At 36.5% G+C, this 19,956-nt stretch overlaps 1 protein-coding gene and 1 long non-coding RNA gene across 2 annotated transcripts; one reads left to right on the forward strand and one right to left on the reverse strand.

The window, feature by feature from the left end:
- Positions 1 to 1,049: 1,049 nt before the first annotated feature.
- On the reverse strand, positions 1,050 to 19,949 carry Cactin (cactin, spliceosome C complex subunit). The gene is made up of 12 exons (XM_072892365.1): positions 19,605 to 19,949; positions 18,257 to 19,107; positions 18,006 to 18,182; positions 17,718 to 17,916; positions 17,117 to 17,612; positions 7,590 to 8,116; positions 6,217 to 6,694; positions 4,899 to 5,015; positions 3,850 to 3,939; positions 3,542 to 3,769; positions 2,993 to 3,164; positions 1,050 to 1,861 (listed from the first exon to the last, which is right to left on the reverse strand). Exons 1-12 carry the CDS (start codon positions 19,841 to 19,843, stop codon positions 1,662 to 1,664), a joined length of 3,774 nt encoding a protein of 1,257 aa, XP_072748466.1. The 5' UTR covers positions 19,844 to 19,949; the 3' UTR covers positions 1,050 to 1,661.
- LOC140665805 (uncharacterized) lies at positions 13,871 to 14,793 on the forward strand. Its single transcript, XR_012046660.1, has 3 exons — positions 13,871 to 14,035; positions 14,188 to 14,337; positions 14,490 to 14,793. It is a non-coding gene; the product is annotated as an uncharacterized lncRNA (long non-coding RNA).
- Positions 19,950 to 19,956: the final 7 nt, after the last annotated feature.

The following is a 19,956-nucleotide window of genomic DNA, read 5'->3' on the forward strand; positions in this document are numbered from 1 at the left end:
CGTCGACCAATCGGGTCGTAGCGCGACTTGCGCAGGCGCGCTCCCCCCACGCGACATTTTAAATTCGCCCAAGTTCCAGTGCGCGCGTGGATGTTCGTTCCTTCATGCGCTCGTCTAATTTATTGTAACCTACAATTTTTTTTAATTTATAAAATACGAGAAAATGCGAATTTGATGTAGCGCTCTCTTTATACAGGACGCAATGCACATCAGATAGTAAGAAATAGTTGGTAATATTTAATCAATCTTCTGTTTTTTTCCTTTTTGTCTAGAACACTTATCATATGATGTAGCAGTTATGATAAAAGATTAAGTTTGTTGTTTATTTCAAGACGAGAACATAGTCTTAAGATAAGCGAATCGATCAATAAGAGTCGAAAATTTTCATCAATCTAATCTCAAGATTATTCGACTTATTATTTGTAGCTTTATCTCCAGCCTAACGTGTCTGATGTTTGACATATAACAGTTTATATATAAAAATGTAGATTCTAATACAACACATTTTCGTTTTTGGAAAAAAAATACTTTTATGTCAACCATCAGACGCAATGCGAATTTTCTATATCTCCTATCGTCTTGCACCGGGTGCAATTTAGTACAACACGACTCAATATTTCTTCGTGATTTGTGTATACTTGTACATCTATCCAAAATCTAAAAGTTAACACCAATCATGAATAGCCACTCACTGAACGTCCAATGATCGATGTTATACTAAATGCACCCATTGCAGTGCATTCCACAGGATTAACTGAGTAGAGTTTTCGAACGCAGTTTAAAAAGCAATCTTGCACTTACTGCCATCTATGGATAGTAAAAATGTGTTTTGAAAAATGTCACGTCGATTGTATAATATATAATTGATGTTTAGATTAAGAAAATAATTAAAAAAAAAAAAAAAAATAAATATATAAAGTTTACATTTCTACGATAAAAAAATATCTTTTTACACAAGTGATTGCAAGTATTTTTTTTGCGATCTGAAATATGATTCCTGCTAAGAAGATTATCATTTCGCAATGTGTTCTTTTTCGAATAAATTTTATTTTATAAAATTTTATTTGAATCAATTACAAAGCCACTCTGTGTTATGTAAATTAATCGCACGATCAAATATATTTTCTAAGATAATATGGATTAACAAAAAAATCCGCGAACTGGAATAATGATATTTCTGAGACATCTCGTATATACATTATGTATTTTATAGATAATTAATTTTTGTTTCTAAGAAATATAACGTGCATTACATGCGCAATTCCAACAATTGAGACAGTCTAATAAATTCGTGTTCACGCAAAGTGCACGTCAATTGTTGCATATAAATTTAAGTCTCTTAGACAGAGACTATAATTATTACTCACTTTTAAACAAGAAGAATCATTATAACTCGAATCACGTAATACAAACCTAAATAAAAATGAAATAAAACTGTAAATATCCGTACGGACACACTCTAATATTACAAAAATTGCGAGCTAGCATTGTAATATTTAGTCCTCATATAAAAACACAGATGAGAATCACTTCTAAAAAAAAAGATATAGCGATTTGTTATATATTTGTTATATATTCTACCGCTTGCTCATAGTTAGATGATCCATGTCCACCCGAATTTCTAAGATTAAACAAAGAGCAAATTGCAGTATAATAGTCTCTCAACGATTTCCTTTGCAGCTATTCTCGTGAATGTTCACGCGATCCGGATTAAAGGTTCTTCCACAACGTTTACACGGCACCAGCTGACTCAGATGCGTCATCCAATTAGCCTCCGCCGTCGCCGCCTGATCAACCACCATATTTCCCGAACGGGTATCTTCTGCGAACAGTGAAGTCGTCATTGCCGATTGTATCGAACCTTGAAAAGTGCAGGAAAAATCTTAAAAAGGTACTCGAACAATTATATCATCGGAGATAAGTTGGTAAACAATGGTAACTAATCTGTTTGATTATCAACAAATCGAATCGCCTCAATTTCGCGACAAATTAATGTTGAAACAAATTTTTTAGAAAATTTAAACTTTTAAAAGTCGCCGTGATAATCCTATATTTGCATCACGATTCTCGGATTTTAAAATTCTTATCTCGAAATTACATTTTTATATACTTGTTTAAGGTAAACGAAATTTTTTTTTTTTTTGTCACGTTTTTCTGCTACGAATTATTGATTCAAAGCAACAGCATTTTTAACTAAGAATAATCTGCGATTCGTGTATAATAAATTAGATCTGCCACCCACTTTCATTCTACGATGGTGCATAAACCAACATTACGGATTCATATATCATATATGCACGTGTAATTGCTTCGGTGAGCGATTGACTCACTATAGGTACTTGAGTCTTACGTATTATTCTTGACCCTGACAGAATGAATCTCAAGGTAAGAGACAGAAATGTGTACGAAAGGGCAAATGTGTATTACGTATCGAATAAATACTTATAAACTTCGAAAAAAAAATCAATTTTAAGTTATTTATTATTTTTTGATAATAAATGACAGTTAAAATTAATTTGTTTTCGAAATTTATTTATTCCTTTTAATTATACAGAAAAAGAATAAAATTTATTTAATATGTATCTTTAAAAAACATATATGTCCTTCTACTTTACACACGTTAAAACATTTAATTGTAATTTTTACCAAGCAATCAATAATATACTTTTTCTCGCTGTTCTCTGAAAGTTTAATTTTTAATGTTTAAATAGAAAGTGCTGCGAATGTACTTCCTCCACTGATGTACGATAATACTATATAGTACGATATACAAAATTTTTTTAAATTTTATTTTTATTATTATATTTATTTATTTTACTTTTATTTAATTTTTTTTTAATTTTTATTAAATCATGCATATCTCTTGTTCGAAATATCAAACTTTTTTTTTTTCAAATGCGTGTACTTTCATCGCAAAGTTCCTCCGATGACTTTATTTCCATCTTATACATATAGGCGTGAGAATATTATCGAAAGAATATAATTGACTTACGTATGTATATAACATCAGGTTTTATCGGCTCCTTTCTTCTTCGGGCCGGCGACAGTTTGTCATTCTCGGCGTGCCATTTCTTCAAGCACTGCGGCTCGTGAATGGCGATACTGGAGGATCCGAAATCTCTACCACAAATGTAACACGTGACGGTCCTCTTTTGCGATATATCCTAGAATCAAGCGATTTATGCGTCTTCTTCCTCTTCTCTTCTCTCATCTTCGACTAAATGTTTCGTCCGAAGAATATGCTAATACTTGCATGTTATCTTTTATTGAAATCGTGTAACAGCACACACAAAATCTGCTTTATGCTCGCACACAACACAATCACATACATTTTGCATAAAATAAGATATTTTATTTTGCAAATGACAAACAAAATCGTTTATACAGAGTGCTACATAGAAATACATTGTTTTAAATATTAGAATTATTGGAAAAAAGGCTAATTACTAAGAGAAATTTATTCGCACAAAAAGATGCATTATACACGAGATCGACTACGGAAATTCAAATGCGTGCGCATTTTTTTACTGTAAGGACTCACCGGATACATCGACGATGATCCTTCCTGATTTCTGGCCGATTTTTGCCTATGGAGGGTCAGCTGATCTTTCTGCTCGTTGGCCGAATCGTTTTGTAACTGCCATCGTCTACTGCACTGAGGCTCATGAATCTTGATGCTTCTGGTGCCGAAATTTCGTCCACAAATCCGACAAGGAACAGTTGGTGGCATAACATTACGTCCATTCGCCGTTGCCAGTCGTTCGTTGTTCTAGAAAAACAAACACGGTGTCGATGAGAAAGAAATAAAATATGAAAATGATTAGGCGAGTAAAAGCTTATTTTTAGTACCTTTGGAGTAGCCTTGCAGCTTCTCTCGTGAATTGGTAATCGTTCCGGTAAAAATGTCCTTCCGCACTTTGCGCACGGAACTAATTGCTCCTAAAAGAAAATTCAAGTTCTCATATCTTTGATCATCACCTTTAAAAAAAATATGAGAAAAGGTGTGCCTGTTTAAAAAATTTTTGTGCAAAATACGCACAATTATATTGCACTTTTTATTGAATATAACAATTTTTATGCTTGTAAAAGAATCTAACAATAAGTGTTTACCATTGATTATTTACAGAAATTATAACAATCAAATATTTTATATCTATTTTTAAATGTATATTTTATATACAAATATAAAGAAATAAAAATTAATATAAAAATTTTTTCACACGATAGAAATGCAATTAATAATTATTAATGCGGTGATCTAATTAATAATTTATGAAATAACCGGAGAATACTTATTCATTAAAAAACATACATTTTTTTTGTTTGCCTGTAATACTTGGCTGGATTTGCAAATATATTAAGCTCTATCAATCTAACGACCAATCTACAATTCAGCAGAATTTCTTACGCAAATGTTTATTAATCGAAGTCTGTTTGGACGGTTCTCATTTGGTATGCGTTCGTGTGAGTTATATGCATATGAGATGTTAAGAGCAATCTTTAATATTCCGTTTAGAATCACGCACTAAAATTACAAGTGGCACGAAACGTTCGCACTTCGCGATACATATTTTTATTATGATTTATAAATCTTAAACGTAAAATGAGTTGAATATATTTCCAAATCTCCAATTTTATAGAAACAAATTCTTTCCGGTCGACGTTAACTCGCAATGAGATGTGTTTCTGAACATTTTTAAATATACGATTGAGCATTCTTTAAATCATTTCTTGCATCATCGGTCAACGAAAGTTACGTCACCGTTTGACAAGATTAATGAAGCGCAGACACCGACGTCCGCTCAGGTAGAAACGGCGTGATGCACTTTTCGCGTAAAGATAATCGCTTCGTAATGTGTCTGTTAACGCTGCACGGTTAATTAAAAAAAATTAACTACCTGACTTTGTTCCCATGCGGCTGCGTTCCAATCGCTATGTTCGACACCGACCGCGGGTCTTTGCGGCCTGGGTCGTCTTTGAGATGGAGGCAGCAAATTATTCTCACGATCCCATTTCTATAATAGCATGTATATAATTAATTGCATTACAAATTTATATCTGCATATTATTTATGAATATATATTTTTTATGAAATAATACAGAAAAATAATAATTAGTCAATATAAAAATAAATAGATAATAATATAATTGATCAATAAGTAAATAGGTAAGATAATAAGTAACTAATATAAAATAAAAAAAATTAATATTACACAATTTTATTATTATTAAAAAAAAAGTGTTAAACAAAAGGAGAAATTTATTTCTTTTAACAAAAATGCTTAAAAAAATTTTCGCACGATTTATGCGCGACATGCGGTTGTATCGATTTTACATTGCAGTATTGCATTGGCATTGCTGTTGTGGTTGACATTATAACTTGTTCCTTAATGTCTGTCATTGCAAAATATATATATATATATATATATATATACCTATCGAGTTAGAGGTGACTGTGCAAATGTGAATTTTGCTGATCGATTACAAGGATCGCGAACGTGACAAGATAAAGATCGAATAACGTGACTATATCGGTCGATCGATCGGAGACACCCAGTATAAGAGAACCCGCAAATTACCGAACGCTTATAGTGCGTTATAGTTACCTGTACGACGTACGTCAGTTACACCTGCACGAATCTGCATCTATGAGATATCGAGCTTGATGCCGTACAACACGTCGCGCCATCGATTTTGCAAAAGGGCCTTGACTTATTACACGCGCGCATTATCGAGAGGCGCTCTATTATATTATAAACTTTCCGTGTATATGTTGCTCCCGCGATAAAATCGCGATGTCACACACAAAGAGGAATTTACTTGGATAAAGAAGCTAGTCTTCGATTAATCTCTTATAATTCTACTTCGAGAGGCTTAATTAAGTTATATGATTTATCAACTATATATTATAAAAGAGATAGGACTGAGATTTTTTTATTCAAAAAAATAGACGCAGTTTAATTATATAACTCGCGCGATGCGAATGTTAAATTTTTTTTTCTCAAAACTAAATTTGTAGAAAATTGTATCGCGTTATTGCATTATAAATTTACATAATATACATAATTAAGAATTATTAATAATAATTAATAGTTATTAATAACTAATAATCAAGAATAAGTAATAATGTTAATTATTAATTATTGTTAATATTTTTTATTAATTCTTAATAATTATTAATTATTGTGTCAAGATGTGACAATTGAAATTATTTACCTGCATGCACCTAGGCTCATGTATGGGAAAACTGGCGGTGCCGAATTCCCGGCCGCAAATGTAACACGTGATCGTCTTGGGGCCCCGTTTCATCGACGCCGGCGACGACCTGACCTGGCGACCCGAGTCCTGGGAAGGACGATCCTCAGAAGCGACCGGCTCGTCCGACCTGTTTCTATTCCGGTCGCTGCGAAAGTTTAATGCCACCGGCTTCTGGATAGACTTGGGCACCGGCGGCACCGCAGGAGTCGACTTCACTGACGTTGACGTTGATGTCGGGATGTCCTTGATCTTGGTCTGACTGCCCTTTGGGTGACTATGAAATCTCTCCGGCTGATCCGGACGTCCGCAGGTCTTGCAGGGTTCCGGGGCGCTCCTCGTCGACGACGCGGTGGCGGTGAATATTTCAAGATCGTTTGGCAGACCGACCCGCGAGCTCTTTTTCTTCACCGTGGACAGCACTTTGAGAGGACCGTTTCTAATATATATGTGAGTACAGAGTACGCGATTAAATATGCAAGCATTGCGATTTTTAATTTATCAGTTATCAGATGCGAATATAGAACTAACTGAGATTTTTAAATTGATACTATAATTATTTTTCGAGAATAAAATTCATGATTTTTTTTCAAGTTTTAATAACCATTAAATACGAACATTTGATGTAATATTTTTTAATAATTTTATAATTTACAATAACTTATTGTTTGTTTATTTTACGCCCGTGCCTTGCTTTTTTCTGAATAATTAATTTATATTATTAATGTATTTTTTACAAATTTAAAGTTCTAAATAATTAATTTATATTATTAATGTATTTTTTACAAATTTAAAGTTCTAAAATACTTGAAAGAAATTTCTATAGCTAAGGGAATGTATAAATGTAAAAGGTACGCCATTATTTTTGATGTATTCGCAGACTATAAGAAAAAGTAGTTATTTCGGCTTATGTAAAGCCATTACCTATACCTATACAACATCTAGCATTGTCTCAATAACTTATTCTGGCAGAAATGTACATTTATACGTATTTTCACAATAGCAGTTTTTACTTATCATGCCTATGCATCAGCCAGCTGTTCGATCGAACAGTTATGTTAGTTTATTTGATAGCCACCTTTTTAAATTACAGTTTTTATTTTACAATTTAATTTTTAAATATAGAAACTTTTTTTTTTCAACATGCAAACTAGATTCCTTGATACATGCGATTACACAAAATCTTTGAAAAATGTGTGTATTACTTAAAACTTTTATGAAATTTTCATTATTATCTCCTCCAAAAAAAAAAAAAGAAGAAATTATTTTTATTAAATTCCTATTTTGCCGAAACTAAACGATTCTATTTAATAAATCACAATCAGATCACCGACCTATTATTATTATCGTCGAGTTTCCTGACATCGGAGTTCCGTGTCACGGTGCCTGTGGGCGACGTGATCTTTTGATTTCCGCGGGGCGATCGCAATCGGTCGATCTCCTCCATCTGACGATCCGTCGCGATCCGCGGCTCGAAACTCGCTCGCTGACGGCGCGTCACTGGAGGAGCGTCTTCGCGGGACGACCAAGTAATGGGCGTCGTCGAGGCGGTGGCGGCGGCGGCGACGGCGGCGGCGCTCCGGCGACGTCGTCGTCTTGTAGCCGATGGCGACGACGGCACCGGCAACAACGATGACAATGACGATGACGACGACGACGACGCCGTCCCCGTGTTCCCGCCGATCGACCTGTCCATGTTTGCGGTCGGCTGCTGGAACCGCGTCATCGAGTCGCACAGAAGTTCCTTACTCAGCAACGACATGTCAAGCTTGTCAACGAGCGCGGGGTCCAGCACGCTCGGTCGCGCGAGATTCGCCGTCTTCGGCCTCTCCGGTTCCTCCGCGAGGGACCCATCCGTGCGCTTCATCTTGGGCGGCCAGGTGCCGGTGTTCGCCGCATTTCTCGGCGTTGTCCTCCCGCCGTCCGTTCTCTTGGTCGCACCTATTTAGACGATCTATCGTTGATAACGTGCACCGACATCGTTACGCGTGAATTTACATCAGTTAATATCCATTAGAGAAACCGTAATTGTAAAAAATTTACGTAATTGTTTTTTTAAAGATATCAGATTAACAGTAGAATTATTAAATATGTAGTTAATAATTTAATGTTTGAAAATTAAATGATTGGAAGATATTAAACTTTTTTGAAAATTTCGAATGAATTTTGAAACGAATATACGAGAAAGAATAAATAATATTTATTTTAAAATAAAATATTTTTTTCTTTTAACAAAATTATTTCAATTATGATAAAATTTTGTTTTAAAAATAAATATTGACTTTTTTTAATTGGTTGGCATTAATGTTTGAAAATTAAATGATCGGAAGATACTAAACTTTTTTGAAAATTTCGAAACAAATATACGAGAAAGAATAAATAATATTTATTTTAACATAAAATATTTTTTTCTTTTTACAAAATTATTTCAATTGTGATAAAATTTTGTCTTAAAATGGGTATTGACTTTTTTTAATTGGTTGGCATTTAGTTTTGAATCAATTTAAAAAGAAATCAGAGATAAATTAGAAAAAATATTTCTATTCAAGAATTTATATTATTTATAAAATATTGCATAAAATGATATTTTTTATTATTAATCTGTTATCAATTAACCAAAAAAAAATTTATATCTTTAAATTCTGAATTCTATTTTCGACATTCTATATAAAAAATATTTACAATATTTTTATTAGATATATCAATCGAGTAATTTCGATACTAACAACTATGACAGCTTATTTTTTTAAAAATTAATTTTTTAATAATTTATTAATTTAATATGTATATCGATCAGTTTGCGATAAAGTATGCGATAAAATACACGATACAGACACATTACCTTTAAAAATCTTCAAGTCATCTTTTAGTATGAGAAATGTTTTCTCCGATAAAAACTCACACGGTCCTTTCTTCCACTTCATTTTATCGATTTTATCGATTTTATCGATTTCGTGATCTTACAAATCGCGGATATCAGAGTTATTTACACGCTGCTCGTGTCACGAAGCGAGCATTACTTATCATATTTTGCATCACGACAAATTTTTTTCTCCATCGATTTACACCAACATTGACAACTTTACATTGATTTATGACAGGTGAAACCAAAAAAAAGTATCAAATTTATTAATCAAATTCCCCTTCAATTTCATATCATTCAGAAATAAAGTATTATATTATATTACAATTTATCTCATTAGTGACATGTGTTTCGGAAAGCTGTCACGTTGGAAAGGAAACATTTTCCGACGCCTGTTTGAGCGATCTTTTACTTTTCCACACAAACGGGTGTTATTTTTCTTCGACTCTAAGTTACTCGACGGCTTGACGTCATAGACGTGTATCTTTCCTCCCGATGAAGACGGGCTATAAGTACGCGTTATCCCGTATTACAATCTGCTAAATTGATTATCGAATCTACTTGATAATTTTAATTAATTTAATGACGACATTGATGAAGTAATTACTTTACACCATTCGCGTTAGAAATGCAAGAACGTGGCTCCTTTTTTTTTGTTTTACAAATCGCACACATTAACGCGGATACGCGAAAAGTAATCGTCCATGCACCAAGTTCCGAACGTGTATTCTTAATTGTGCGTGACCGTAAAGCGGAAGTCAAATTCCCCGTCGACGCGCAGCTCCTCACCGTCGAATTACGCGGCGCACTGAGGCTCGGCTTTACATTGCCATTAGCTTCGGACGGCTTTTACCTTTCTATATGTGTGAGTGTAGGGTCGACTGTGTGACAGTACACAGGTGGCAGAGCAAAAATCGATCCAACGACCACCGTTTAAAACGGCTATACACTCGGCGCTCGAGTGTATGTTCTCATCACTGCGCGGAAGTCGTTGGCGATAAAAGTACGTGGAAATCACAAAGGGAACCATGCGCTTTGCCATAAAATAATCACCTACAGTCGGTTCCGTAAAACAAAAAACACCCTATATATATTTCTATAGACCTTTTTTGTATTCAGTTTTTTACCGATGTGAACCTGGCGCCCGACTTTATGAAAAAAAAAAATTAATAATATAGTTCGTTTGTACGTCGTTTGTACCTGTTTGTACCACACTTTTTTTCGTTTGTACCTCAACCGGTTCGGAAATAAAAAATAATCAAAAAATGGCCAGCGCTCGACTTTAAGATATTTTAATTTCATTAATGCCATTCGATAGAGAATCGTTTGTACCTGTTTGTACCTTTTTTCAAATCGTTTGTACCTCAACCGGTTCGGAAATACGACCATTTTTAGTTTTAGAGTAACGCTATACCGATATTTCCGCTATTTTTTTAGATATCGCAAAACGGCCAACGGGGTTCGATAGAGAATCGTTTGTACCTGTTTGTACCTTTTTTCAAATCGTTTGTACCTCAACCGGTTCGGAAATACGGCCATTTTTAGTTTTAGAGTAACGCTATACCGGTATTTTCGCTATTTTTTTAGATATCGCGAAACGGCCAACGGGGTTCGAAAGAGAATCGTTTGTACCTGTTTGTACCTCTTTTCAAATCGTTTGTACCTCAACCGGTTCGGAAATACAGCGATTTTCGAGTTTTGAAATTAACGCTAAACTCGTATTTCCGCTATTTTTTTAGATATCGCGAAACGGCCAACGGGGTTCGAAAGAGAATCGTTTGTACCTGTTTGTACCTTTTTTCAAATGGTTTGTACCTCAACCGGTTCGGAAATACGACCATTTTTAGTTTTAGAGTAACGCTATACCGATATTTCCGCTATTTTTTTAGATATCGCAAAACGGCCAACGGGGTTCGATAGAGAATCGTTTGTACCTGTTTGTACCTTTTTTCAAATCGTTTGTACCTCAACCGGTTCGGAAATACGGCCATTTTTAGTTTTAGAGTAACGCTATACCGGTATTTCCGCTATTTTTTTAGATATCGCGAAACGGCCAACGGGGTTCGAAAGAGAATCGTTTGTACCTGTTTGTACCTCTTTTCAAATCGTTTGTACCTCAACCGGTTCGGAAATACAGCGATTTTCGAGTTTTGAAATTAACGCTAAACTCGTATTTCCGCTATTTTTTTAGATATCGCGAAACGGCCAACGGGGTTCGATAGAGAATCGTTTGTACCTGTTTGTACCTTTTTTCAAATCGTTTGTACCTCAACCGGTTCGGAAATACGGCCATTTTTAGTTTTAGAGTAACGCTATACCGGTATTTTCGCTATTTTTTTAGATATCGCGAAACGGCCAACGGGGTTCGAAAGAGAATCGTTTGTACCTGTTTGTACCTCTTTTCAAATCGTTTGTACCTCAACCGGTTCGGAAATACAGCGATTTTCGAGTTTTGAAATTAACGCTAAACTCGTATTTCCGCTATTTTTTTAGATATCGCGAAACGGCCAACGGGGTTCGAAAGAGAATCGTTTGTACCTGTTTGTACCTTTTTTCAAATGGTTTGTACCTCAACCGGTTCGGAAATACGACCATTTTTAGTTTTAGAGTAACGCTATACCGATATTTCCGCTATTTTTTTAGATATCGCAAAACGGCCAACGGGGTTCGATAGAGAATCGTTTGTACCTGTTTGTACCTTTTTTCAAATCGTTTGTACCTCAACCGGTTCGGAAATACGGCCATTTTTAGTTTTAGAGTAACGCTATACCGGTATTTCCGCTATTTTTTTAGATATCGCGAAACAGCCAACGGGGTTCGAAAGAGAATCGTTTGTACCTGTTTGTACCTCTTTTCAAATCGTTTGTACCTCAACCGGTTCGGAAATACAGCGATTTTCGAGTTTTGAAATTAACGCTAAACTCGTATTTCCGCTATTTTTTTAGATATCGCGAAACGGCCAACGGGGTTCGAAAGAGAATCGTTTGTACCTGTTTGTACCTTTTTTCAAATGGTTTGTACCTCAACCGGTTCGGAAATACGATCATTTTTAGTTTTAGAGTAACGCTATACCGATATTTCCGCTATTTTTTTAGATATCGCAAAACGGCCAACGGGGTTCGATAGAGAATCGTTTGTACCTGTTTGTACCTTTTTTCAAATCGTTTGTACCTCAACCGGTTCGGAAATACGGCCATTTTTAGTTTTAGAGTAACGCTATACCGGTATTTCCGCTATTTTTTTAGATATCGCGAAACGGCCAACGGGGTTCGAAAGAGAATCGTTTGTACCTGTTTGTACCTCTTTTCAAATCGTTTGTACCTCAACCGGTTCGGAAATACGGCCATTTTTAGTTTTAGAGTAACGCTATACCGGTATTTCCGCTATTTTTTTAGATATCGCGAAACGGCCAACGGGGTTCGAAAGAGAATCGTTTGTACCTGTTTGTACCTCTTTTCAAATCGTTTGTACCTCAACCGGTTCGGAAATACAGCGATTTTCGAGTTTTGAAATTAACGCTAAACTCGTATTTCCGCTATTTTTTTAGATATCGCGAAACGGCCAACGGGGTTCGAAAGAGAATCGTTTGTACCTGTTTGTACCTTTTTTCAAATGGTTTGTACCTCAACCGGTTCGGAAATACGATCATTTTTAGTTTTAGAGTAACGCTATACCGATATTTCCGCTATTTTTTTAGATATCGCAAAACGGCCAACGGGGTTCGATAGAGAATCGTTTGTACCTGTTTGTACCTTTTTTCAAATCGTTTGTACCTCAACCGGTTCGGAAATACGGCCATTTTTAGTTTTAGAGTAACGCTATACCGGTATTTCCGCTATTTTTTTAGATATCGCGAAACGGCCAACGGGGTTCGAAAGAGAATCGTTTGTACCTGTTTGTACCTCTTTTCAAATCGTTTGTACCTCAACCGGTTCGGAAATACGACCATTTTTAGTTTTAGAGTAACGCTATACCGGTATTTTCGCTATTTTTTTAGATATCGCGAAACGGCCAACGGGGTTCGATAGAGAATCGTTTGTACCTGTTTGTACCTCTTTTCATTTCGTTTGTACCTCAACCGGTTTGGAAATACAGCGATTTTCGAGTTTTGAAATTAACGCTAAACTCGTATTTCCGCTATTTTTTTAGATATCGCGAAACGGCCAACGGGGTTTGATAGAGAATCGTTTGTACCTGTTTGTACCTTTTTTCAAATCGTTTGTACCTCAACCGGTTCGGAAATACGACCATTTTTAGTTTTAGAGTAACGCTATACCGGTATTTCCGCTATTTTTTTAGATATCGCGAAACGGCCAACGGGGTTCGATAGAGAATCGTTTGTACCTGTTTGTACCTCTTTTCATTTCGTTTGTACCTCAACCGGTTCGGAAATACCACTATTTTTAGTTTTAGAGTTAACGTTATTTTATATATATATATATATATAATTACATTTATAATTCATTATAAATTATATATCTTTATTATAAAAAAATGAATCCCGTTGGCCGTTTCGCGATATCTAAAAAAATAGCGGAAATACCGGTATAGCGTTACTCTAAAACTAAAAATGGCCGTATTTCCGAACCGGTTGAGGTACAAACGATTTGAAAAAAGGTACAAACAGGTACAAACGATTCTCTATCAAACCCCGTTGGCCGTTTTGCGATATCTAAAAAAATAGCGGAAATATCGGTATAGCGTCACTCTAAAACTAAAAATGGTCGTATTTCCGAACCGGTTGAGGTACAAACGATTTGAAAAAAGGTACAAACAGGTACAAACGATTCTCTATCGAACCCCGTTGGCCGTTTTGCGATATCTAAAAAAATAGCGGAAATATCGGTATAGCGTTACTCTAAAACTAAAAATGGTCGTATTTCCGAACCGGTTGAGGTACAAACGATTTGAAAAAAGGTACAAACAGGTACAAACGATTCTCTTTCGAACCCCGTTGGCCGTTTCGCGATATCTAAAAAAATAGCGGAAATACGAGTTTAGCGTTAATTTCAAAACTCGAAAATCGCTGTATTTCCGAACCGGTTGAGGTACAAACGAAATGAAAAGAGGTACAAACAGGTACAAACGATTCTCTATCGAACCCCGTTGGCCGTTTCGCGATATCTAAAAAAATAGCGGAAATACCGGTATAGCGTTACTCTAAAACTAAAAATGGCCGTATTTCCGAACCGGTTGAGGTACAAACGATTTGAAAAAAGGTACAAACAGGTACAAACGATTCTCTATCAAACCCCGTTGGCCATTTCGCGATATCTAAAAAAATAGCGGAAATACGAGTTTAGCGTTAATTTCAAAACTCGAAAATCGCTGTATTTCCAAACCGGTTGAGGTACAAACAAAATGAAAAGAGGTACAAACAGGTACAAACGATTCTCTATCGAACCCCGTTGGCCGTTTCGCGATATCTAAAAAAATAGCGGAAATACCGGTATAGCGTTACTCTAAAACTAAAAATGGCCGTATTTCCGAACCGGTTGAGGTACAAACGATTTGAAAAAAGGTACAAACAGGTACAAACGATTCTCTATCGAACCCCGTTGGCCGTTTTGCGATATCTAAAAAAATAGCGGAAATATCGGTATAGCGTTACTCTAAAACTAAAAATGGTCGTATTTCCGAACCGGTTGAGGTACAAACGATTTGAAAAAAGGTACAAACAGGTACAAACGATTCTCTTTCGAACCCCGTTGGCCGTTTCGCGATATCTAAAAAAATAGCGGAAATACGAGTTTAGCGTTAATTTCAAAACTCGAAAATCGCTGTATTTCCGAACCGGTTGAGGTACAAACGATTTGAAAAGAGGTACAAACAGGTACAAACGATTCTCTTTCGAACCCCGTTGGCCGTTTCGCGATATCTAAAAAAATAGCGGAAATACCAGTATAGCGTTACTCTAAAACTAAAAATGGCCGTATTTCCGAACCGGTTGAGGTACAAACGATTTGAAAAAAGGTACAAACAGGTACAAACGATTCTCTATCGAACCCCGTTGGCCGTTTTGCGATATCTAAAAAAATAGCGGAAATATCGGTATAGCGTTACTCTAAAACTAAAAATGGTCGTATTTCCGAACCGGTTGAGGTACAAACGATTTGAAAAAAGGTACAAACAGGTACAAACGATTCTCTTTCGAACCCCGTTGGCCGTTTCGCGATATCTAAAAAAATAGCGGAAATACGAGTTTAGCGTTAATTTCAAAACTCGAAAATCGCTGTATTTCCGAACCGGTTGAGGTACAAACGAAATGAAAAGAGGTACAAACAGGTACAAACGATTCTCTATCGAACCCCGTTGGCCGTTTCGCGATATCTAAAAAAATAGCGGAAATACCGGTATAGCGTTAATCTAAAACTAAAAATGGCCGTATTTCCGAACCGGTTGAGGTACAAACGATTTGAAAAAAGGTACAAACAGGTACAAACGATTCTCTATCAAACCCCGTTGGCCATTTCGCGATATCTAAAAAAATAGCGGAAATACGAGTTTAGCGTTAATTTCAAAACTCGAAAATCGCTGTATTTCCAAACCGGTTGAGGTACAAACAAAATGAAAAGAGGTACAAACAGGTACAAACGATTCTCTATCGAACCCCGTTGGCCGTTTCGCGATATCTAAAAAAATAGCGGAAATACCGGTATAGCGTTACTCTAAAACTAAAAATGGCCGTATTTCCGAACCGGTTGAGGTACAAACGATTTGAAAAAAGGTACAAACAGGTACAAACGATTCTCTATCGAACCCCGTTGGCCGTTTTGCGATATCTAAAAAAATAGCGGAAATATCGGTATAGCGTTACTCTAAAACTAAAAATGGTCGTATTTCCGAACCGGTTGAGGTACAAACGATTTGAAAAAAGGTACAAACAGGTACAAACGATTCTCTTTCGAACCCCGTTGGCCGTTTCGCGATATCTAAAAAAATAGCGGAAATACGAGTTTAGCGTTAATTTCAAAACTCGAAAATCGCTGTATTTCCGAACCGGTTGAGGTACAAACGATTTGAAAAGAGGTACAAACAGGTACAAACGATTCTCTTTCGAACCCCGTTGGCCGTTTCGCGATATCTAAAAAAATAGCGGAAATACCAGTATAGCGTTACTCTAAAACTAAAAATGGCCGTATTTCCGAACCGGTTGAGGTACAAACGATTTGAAAAAAGGTACAAACAGGTACAAACGATTCTCTATCGAACCCCGTTGGCCGTTTTGCGATATCTAAAAAAATAGCGGAAATATCGGTATAGCGTTACTCTAAAACTAAAAATGGTCGTATTTCCGAACCGGTTGAGGTACAAACGATTTGAAAAAAGGTACAAACAGGTACAAACGATTCTCTATCGAATGGCATTAATGAAATTAAAATATCTTAAAGTCGAGCGCTGGCCATTTTTTGATTATTTTTTATTTCCGAACCGGTTGAGGTACAAACGAAAAAAAGTGTGGTACAAACAGGTACAAACGACGTACAAACGAACTATATTATTAATTTTTTTTTTTCATAAAGTCGGGCGCCAGGTTCACATCGGTCAGTTTTTTTTATATAAATATAATATTAAAAAGTCTATTCGCGTAGCATTGTACAATATAATAAAAAATGGTACAATATATATATATATACAAGTTTTTATCCATAAAAATATGATTATTAAATAATGATATATATTTTACATTAACGGCGGTATCTGTATCTCTTGAAATGAAACCACAACTGAAAGATGTTGTTGTGAAACTGACATCTGAATCCGCGTTTGTACGAATATTCCCATTCCCGGTTGACGATCTTGAACGCGATGTCCTCATAAGGTGGGCCCGCGTGAAATCGCAAAATAGCAAAGTCCTTATTGTCGGCACAAGGTGTCTGAAAGTTAAACATTGATGATTAATTGTTGACATATCCAGTGATATAGATTTTAAATTAAAATATTTAAATGAATTCTACATCTACGCGCGCAAAGGAAACAGAGAACATATACATATACCAGAAAATACTCCGGCGTAGTATTTTTGTCGATGAGATCCGGATAGAAGATGTTGAACTTGTAGCCTTGTACAATCTTGGGCGGCGGATTGTCCATGTCGTAGTGCGTCTGGTTGTACTTGTTCCACTCAAAGCCAGTGTGCACGCGATTAAAGTAACGCGGCTTACGTGGTCGATACTTGTCGGACCAGAGATAGATCTGCGCTTCCAGCGACGACTCGACACTAAACTGCGCTTCGTCTGAACCCATACCCTTGCGCGCCTCCCGATGCATTGCTTGCTCTTCGGTCGTTAGTACATTCTGAATCTTTCTACCGGTACTAAGTACCTGCTGTCTCGCGTACTCCAGTCGCTGATTGTCCTCGTCCACCTGTGTAATTAGCGTACCCGGTTCGAGTTGCGAATAAAGTAGATAATTGGGTGAGTAGCCACCCGCTTCATACTCGCGGAAGCATTCGGACAATAGATCGTTGGCAGCATTAGTTTCCTGATCATCACTGTAACATAATAGTTTACCTTGTTATCATTGCGAAAAACGAAATGAAATTTTAATAAATTAAAAAAAAGCCAAATGGAATTAATGGGAGGGAGAGATCACTTACTCTGGACTATTTTCGTCCTTTTCGACCGCTATACTCGTGGAAGGCTCATCCTGCTTAGCCAAGGACTCGCTCTCCTGCGTTTGTGAGCTTTCAGCTTCGTTCTCCGCTCTAGCTACACCTTGTTCGGCGATTAGAACCTCCAGCTTTTTACGCAGGTTCTCTTGATGTCGATCTCGAAGTCTCGCCCTTGCCATATGGGCTATACGTTTAATACTTAGCGTGAATAACATGAATTATTATTTACAATTTTTTAATACATTTTTAAATTATTCATCATATCTGTCTTACCTTTTAATTGCGACAATAGGCTTTCCCAATATCCGATATCGACACCTTCTGGCTTTCCTGTAATTTTCGCCTGAATCTGCAACTGTAAAGCTTCCAACTGCGTCGCAGTTTTACCTTTAAAGATGGTTGTAACGTCTTTGGCTACTGATTCATGAATTCCTTCTCTTCTACCAACAGCTGAAAAAAATATAATATAGTATAAACAACAACAAAATCAAGAAAAAAAAAAAAAAAAAGAATTGCTCCCTTACCAACTTCGTATTCCGTCCGTTCCAGCTTTCTGAGCTTATGTAATTCATCCTCGACAATCACTGTTATATCGTTCCAGTAGTCTAAATTTTTGCCTCTTTCCAGTTCCTTGTAAACCTTTATATCCTCTATGAGATCCTCCAAATCCTTCACTTGCAAACCTCGCAAGTATGTGTATGGCTCATGCATTTCTACCGCGTCAACCTCCTCCTCTGCGCTAATGTACTTTGCAAGAAGGTCGATAGGTTTCGCACGACCATCTTGAATTCTAATACGGGATCTTAATCGAGCTTGCTCGAGATGAAATTGATCTTCCTGCCGAGCCCATTGCTCTAATTGAGCAGCCTCCTTGCCCCTCTGCAACATGGTCATTTCCTCCTCTCTCTGTTGCCGTTCCAATTCTCTCTCTTGTCTCCTCTTCTTGACCTTCTCCAACTCTCTTTTATTCTCCTCCTGCTTGTGTCTGTTACGAATCTCCAATTCCTCTCTTCCAACACCGAGCAAACCCTCTTTTCCCAATTTTTTCGACCACACAAAGGTGGAGAGAATATTGCCATCCCCAAATGGATTATCTGTATTCGTGTAATGTAAATAATCATTGTCCCAGCCCATTCTCTCTTTACGTCTGCGCTCCTTGGCTTCCTTCTTTTTCAGGCGACGTAGGCGTTTTTCTTCTGGCGTTTCCGTCACCTTCATCATCTCTTTCTGACGTTTGCGTTCCTCCATCTGTTTCTGCCGCTGCTTTTGCAGTTTCTCCAACAATTTTGTAGAATCTGAAGATGAATCTGTGGATGAGTCGTTACTAAGCTTACTTGAATCGGACGATGAGGACGACGACGACGATGAAGACTCCCTGAACAAAAAAAAATATATCAATATACGTTATTATTAAGGTGACCAGACGTTCCGGAGTTCTAAGCTCTTTGTCCCGCATTAAAATTGTTCCAAAAAATGTCCCAGAGAGAAAGAGAGAAAGATTTAACGTTTCTAACTTTTTAACATAATTTTTACTATTGTTGTTTCATAGACAGCGTTAGTTAAGACTAATGTTATTATGTTAAATTTTAATTTTGATTTTAATTTTGATGTTTACTTTATGGAAAAAAAGTATTTAATTTTGTGTTGTTAATTTATATTAATTTGTAAAAAATTAAGAAATGTTTTCTCTCTCTCTCTCTCTGTCTTTTGCAGTTTAAATATATTAATAAATGTATAAAAATATAAACACGTGTTTTATTAAGGTTTATTTTTTTTTCTTTTACTTGGACACCGCATCGAGGCACTAAACATCTGGTCACTTTAGTTATTACGAAACAAAGGCCAAAGAGTCTTGAAACAGAAAAAACCTACCTCTTTCGGTTTTTATGTTTGGAAGACTTCTTCCGCGATTCGCGACGCGAACGGGAATCTCCGTCCTTTGACTTTTTACGCCTTTCGCCGGACTTTTCCGAATATTTGTGTCCGGACTTGGATCTCCTGGATTCCACGTGATCGCGATCCCTTCGCGACGTTCGATCCTTACGTCCACGATCCTCGTCGTATTCCATCCTCCTCGATCTACGGTCGTCGTCACGTGAGTATTTCTCCATCGCCCGATGGGAGGAAAAATAAAAATTATTATCAATCAAAATCCCTCACGCGTCTAACCTCGTTCCCTCTCGGGAACGATGCGCTCGGCAGACGCGCCATCTGGCGCCATCTT

Source organism: Anoplolepis gracilipes, chromosome 5 (genome assembly GCF_047496725.1).
Source record: "Anoplolepis gracilipes chromosome 5, ASM4749672v1, whole genome shotgun sequence".
NCBI classification, from domain to species: Eukaryota; Metazoa; Arthropoda; class Insecta; order Hymenoptera; family Formicidae; genus Anoplolepis; species Anoplolepis gracilipes.

Bases quoted from the DNA above. Each gene is read 5' to 3' on its own strand.
- Cactin (XM_072892365.1), bottom strand. From the start codon at position 19,843: ATGGAGAAATACTCACGTGACGACGACCGTAGATCGAGGAGGATGGAA. The intron at 8,117-17,116 runs GTATATGTATAT...CCCAAGATGAAG, and splicing joins CTACGCCGGAGTATTTTCTG to CGCACGGATGGGTCCCTCGC. The intron at 3,165-3,541 runs GTGAGTCCTTAC...GCTTGATTCTAG, and splicing joins GATCATCGTCGATGTATCCG to GATATATCGCAAAAGAGGAC.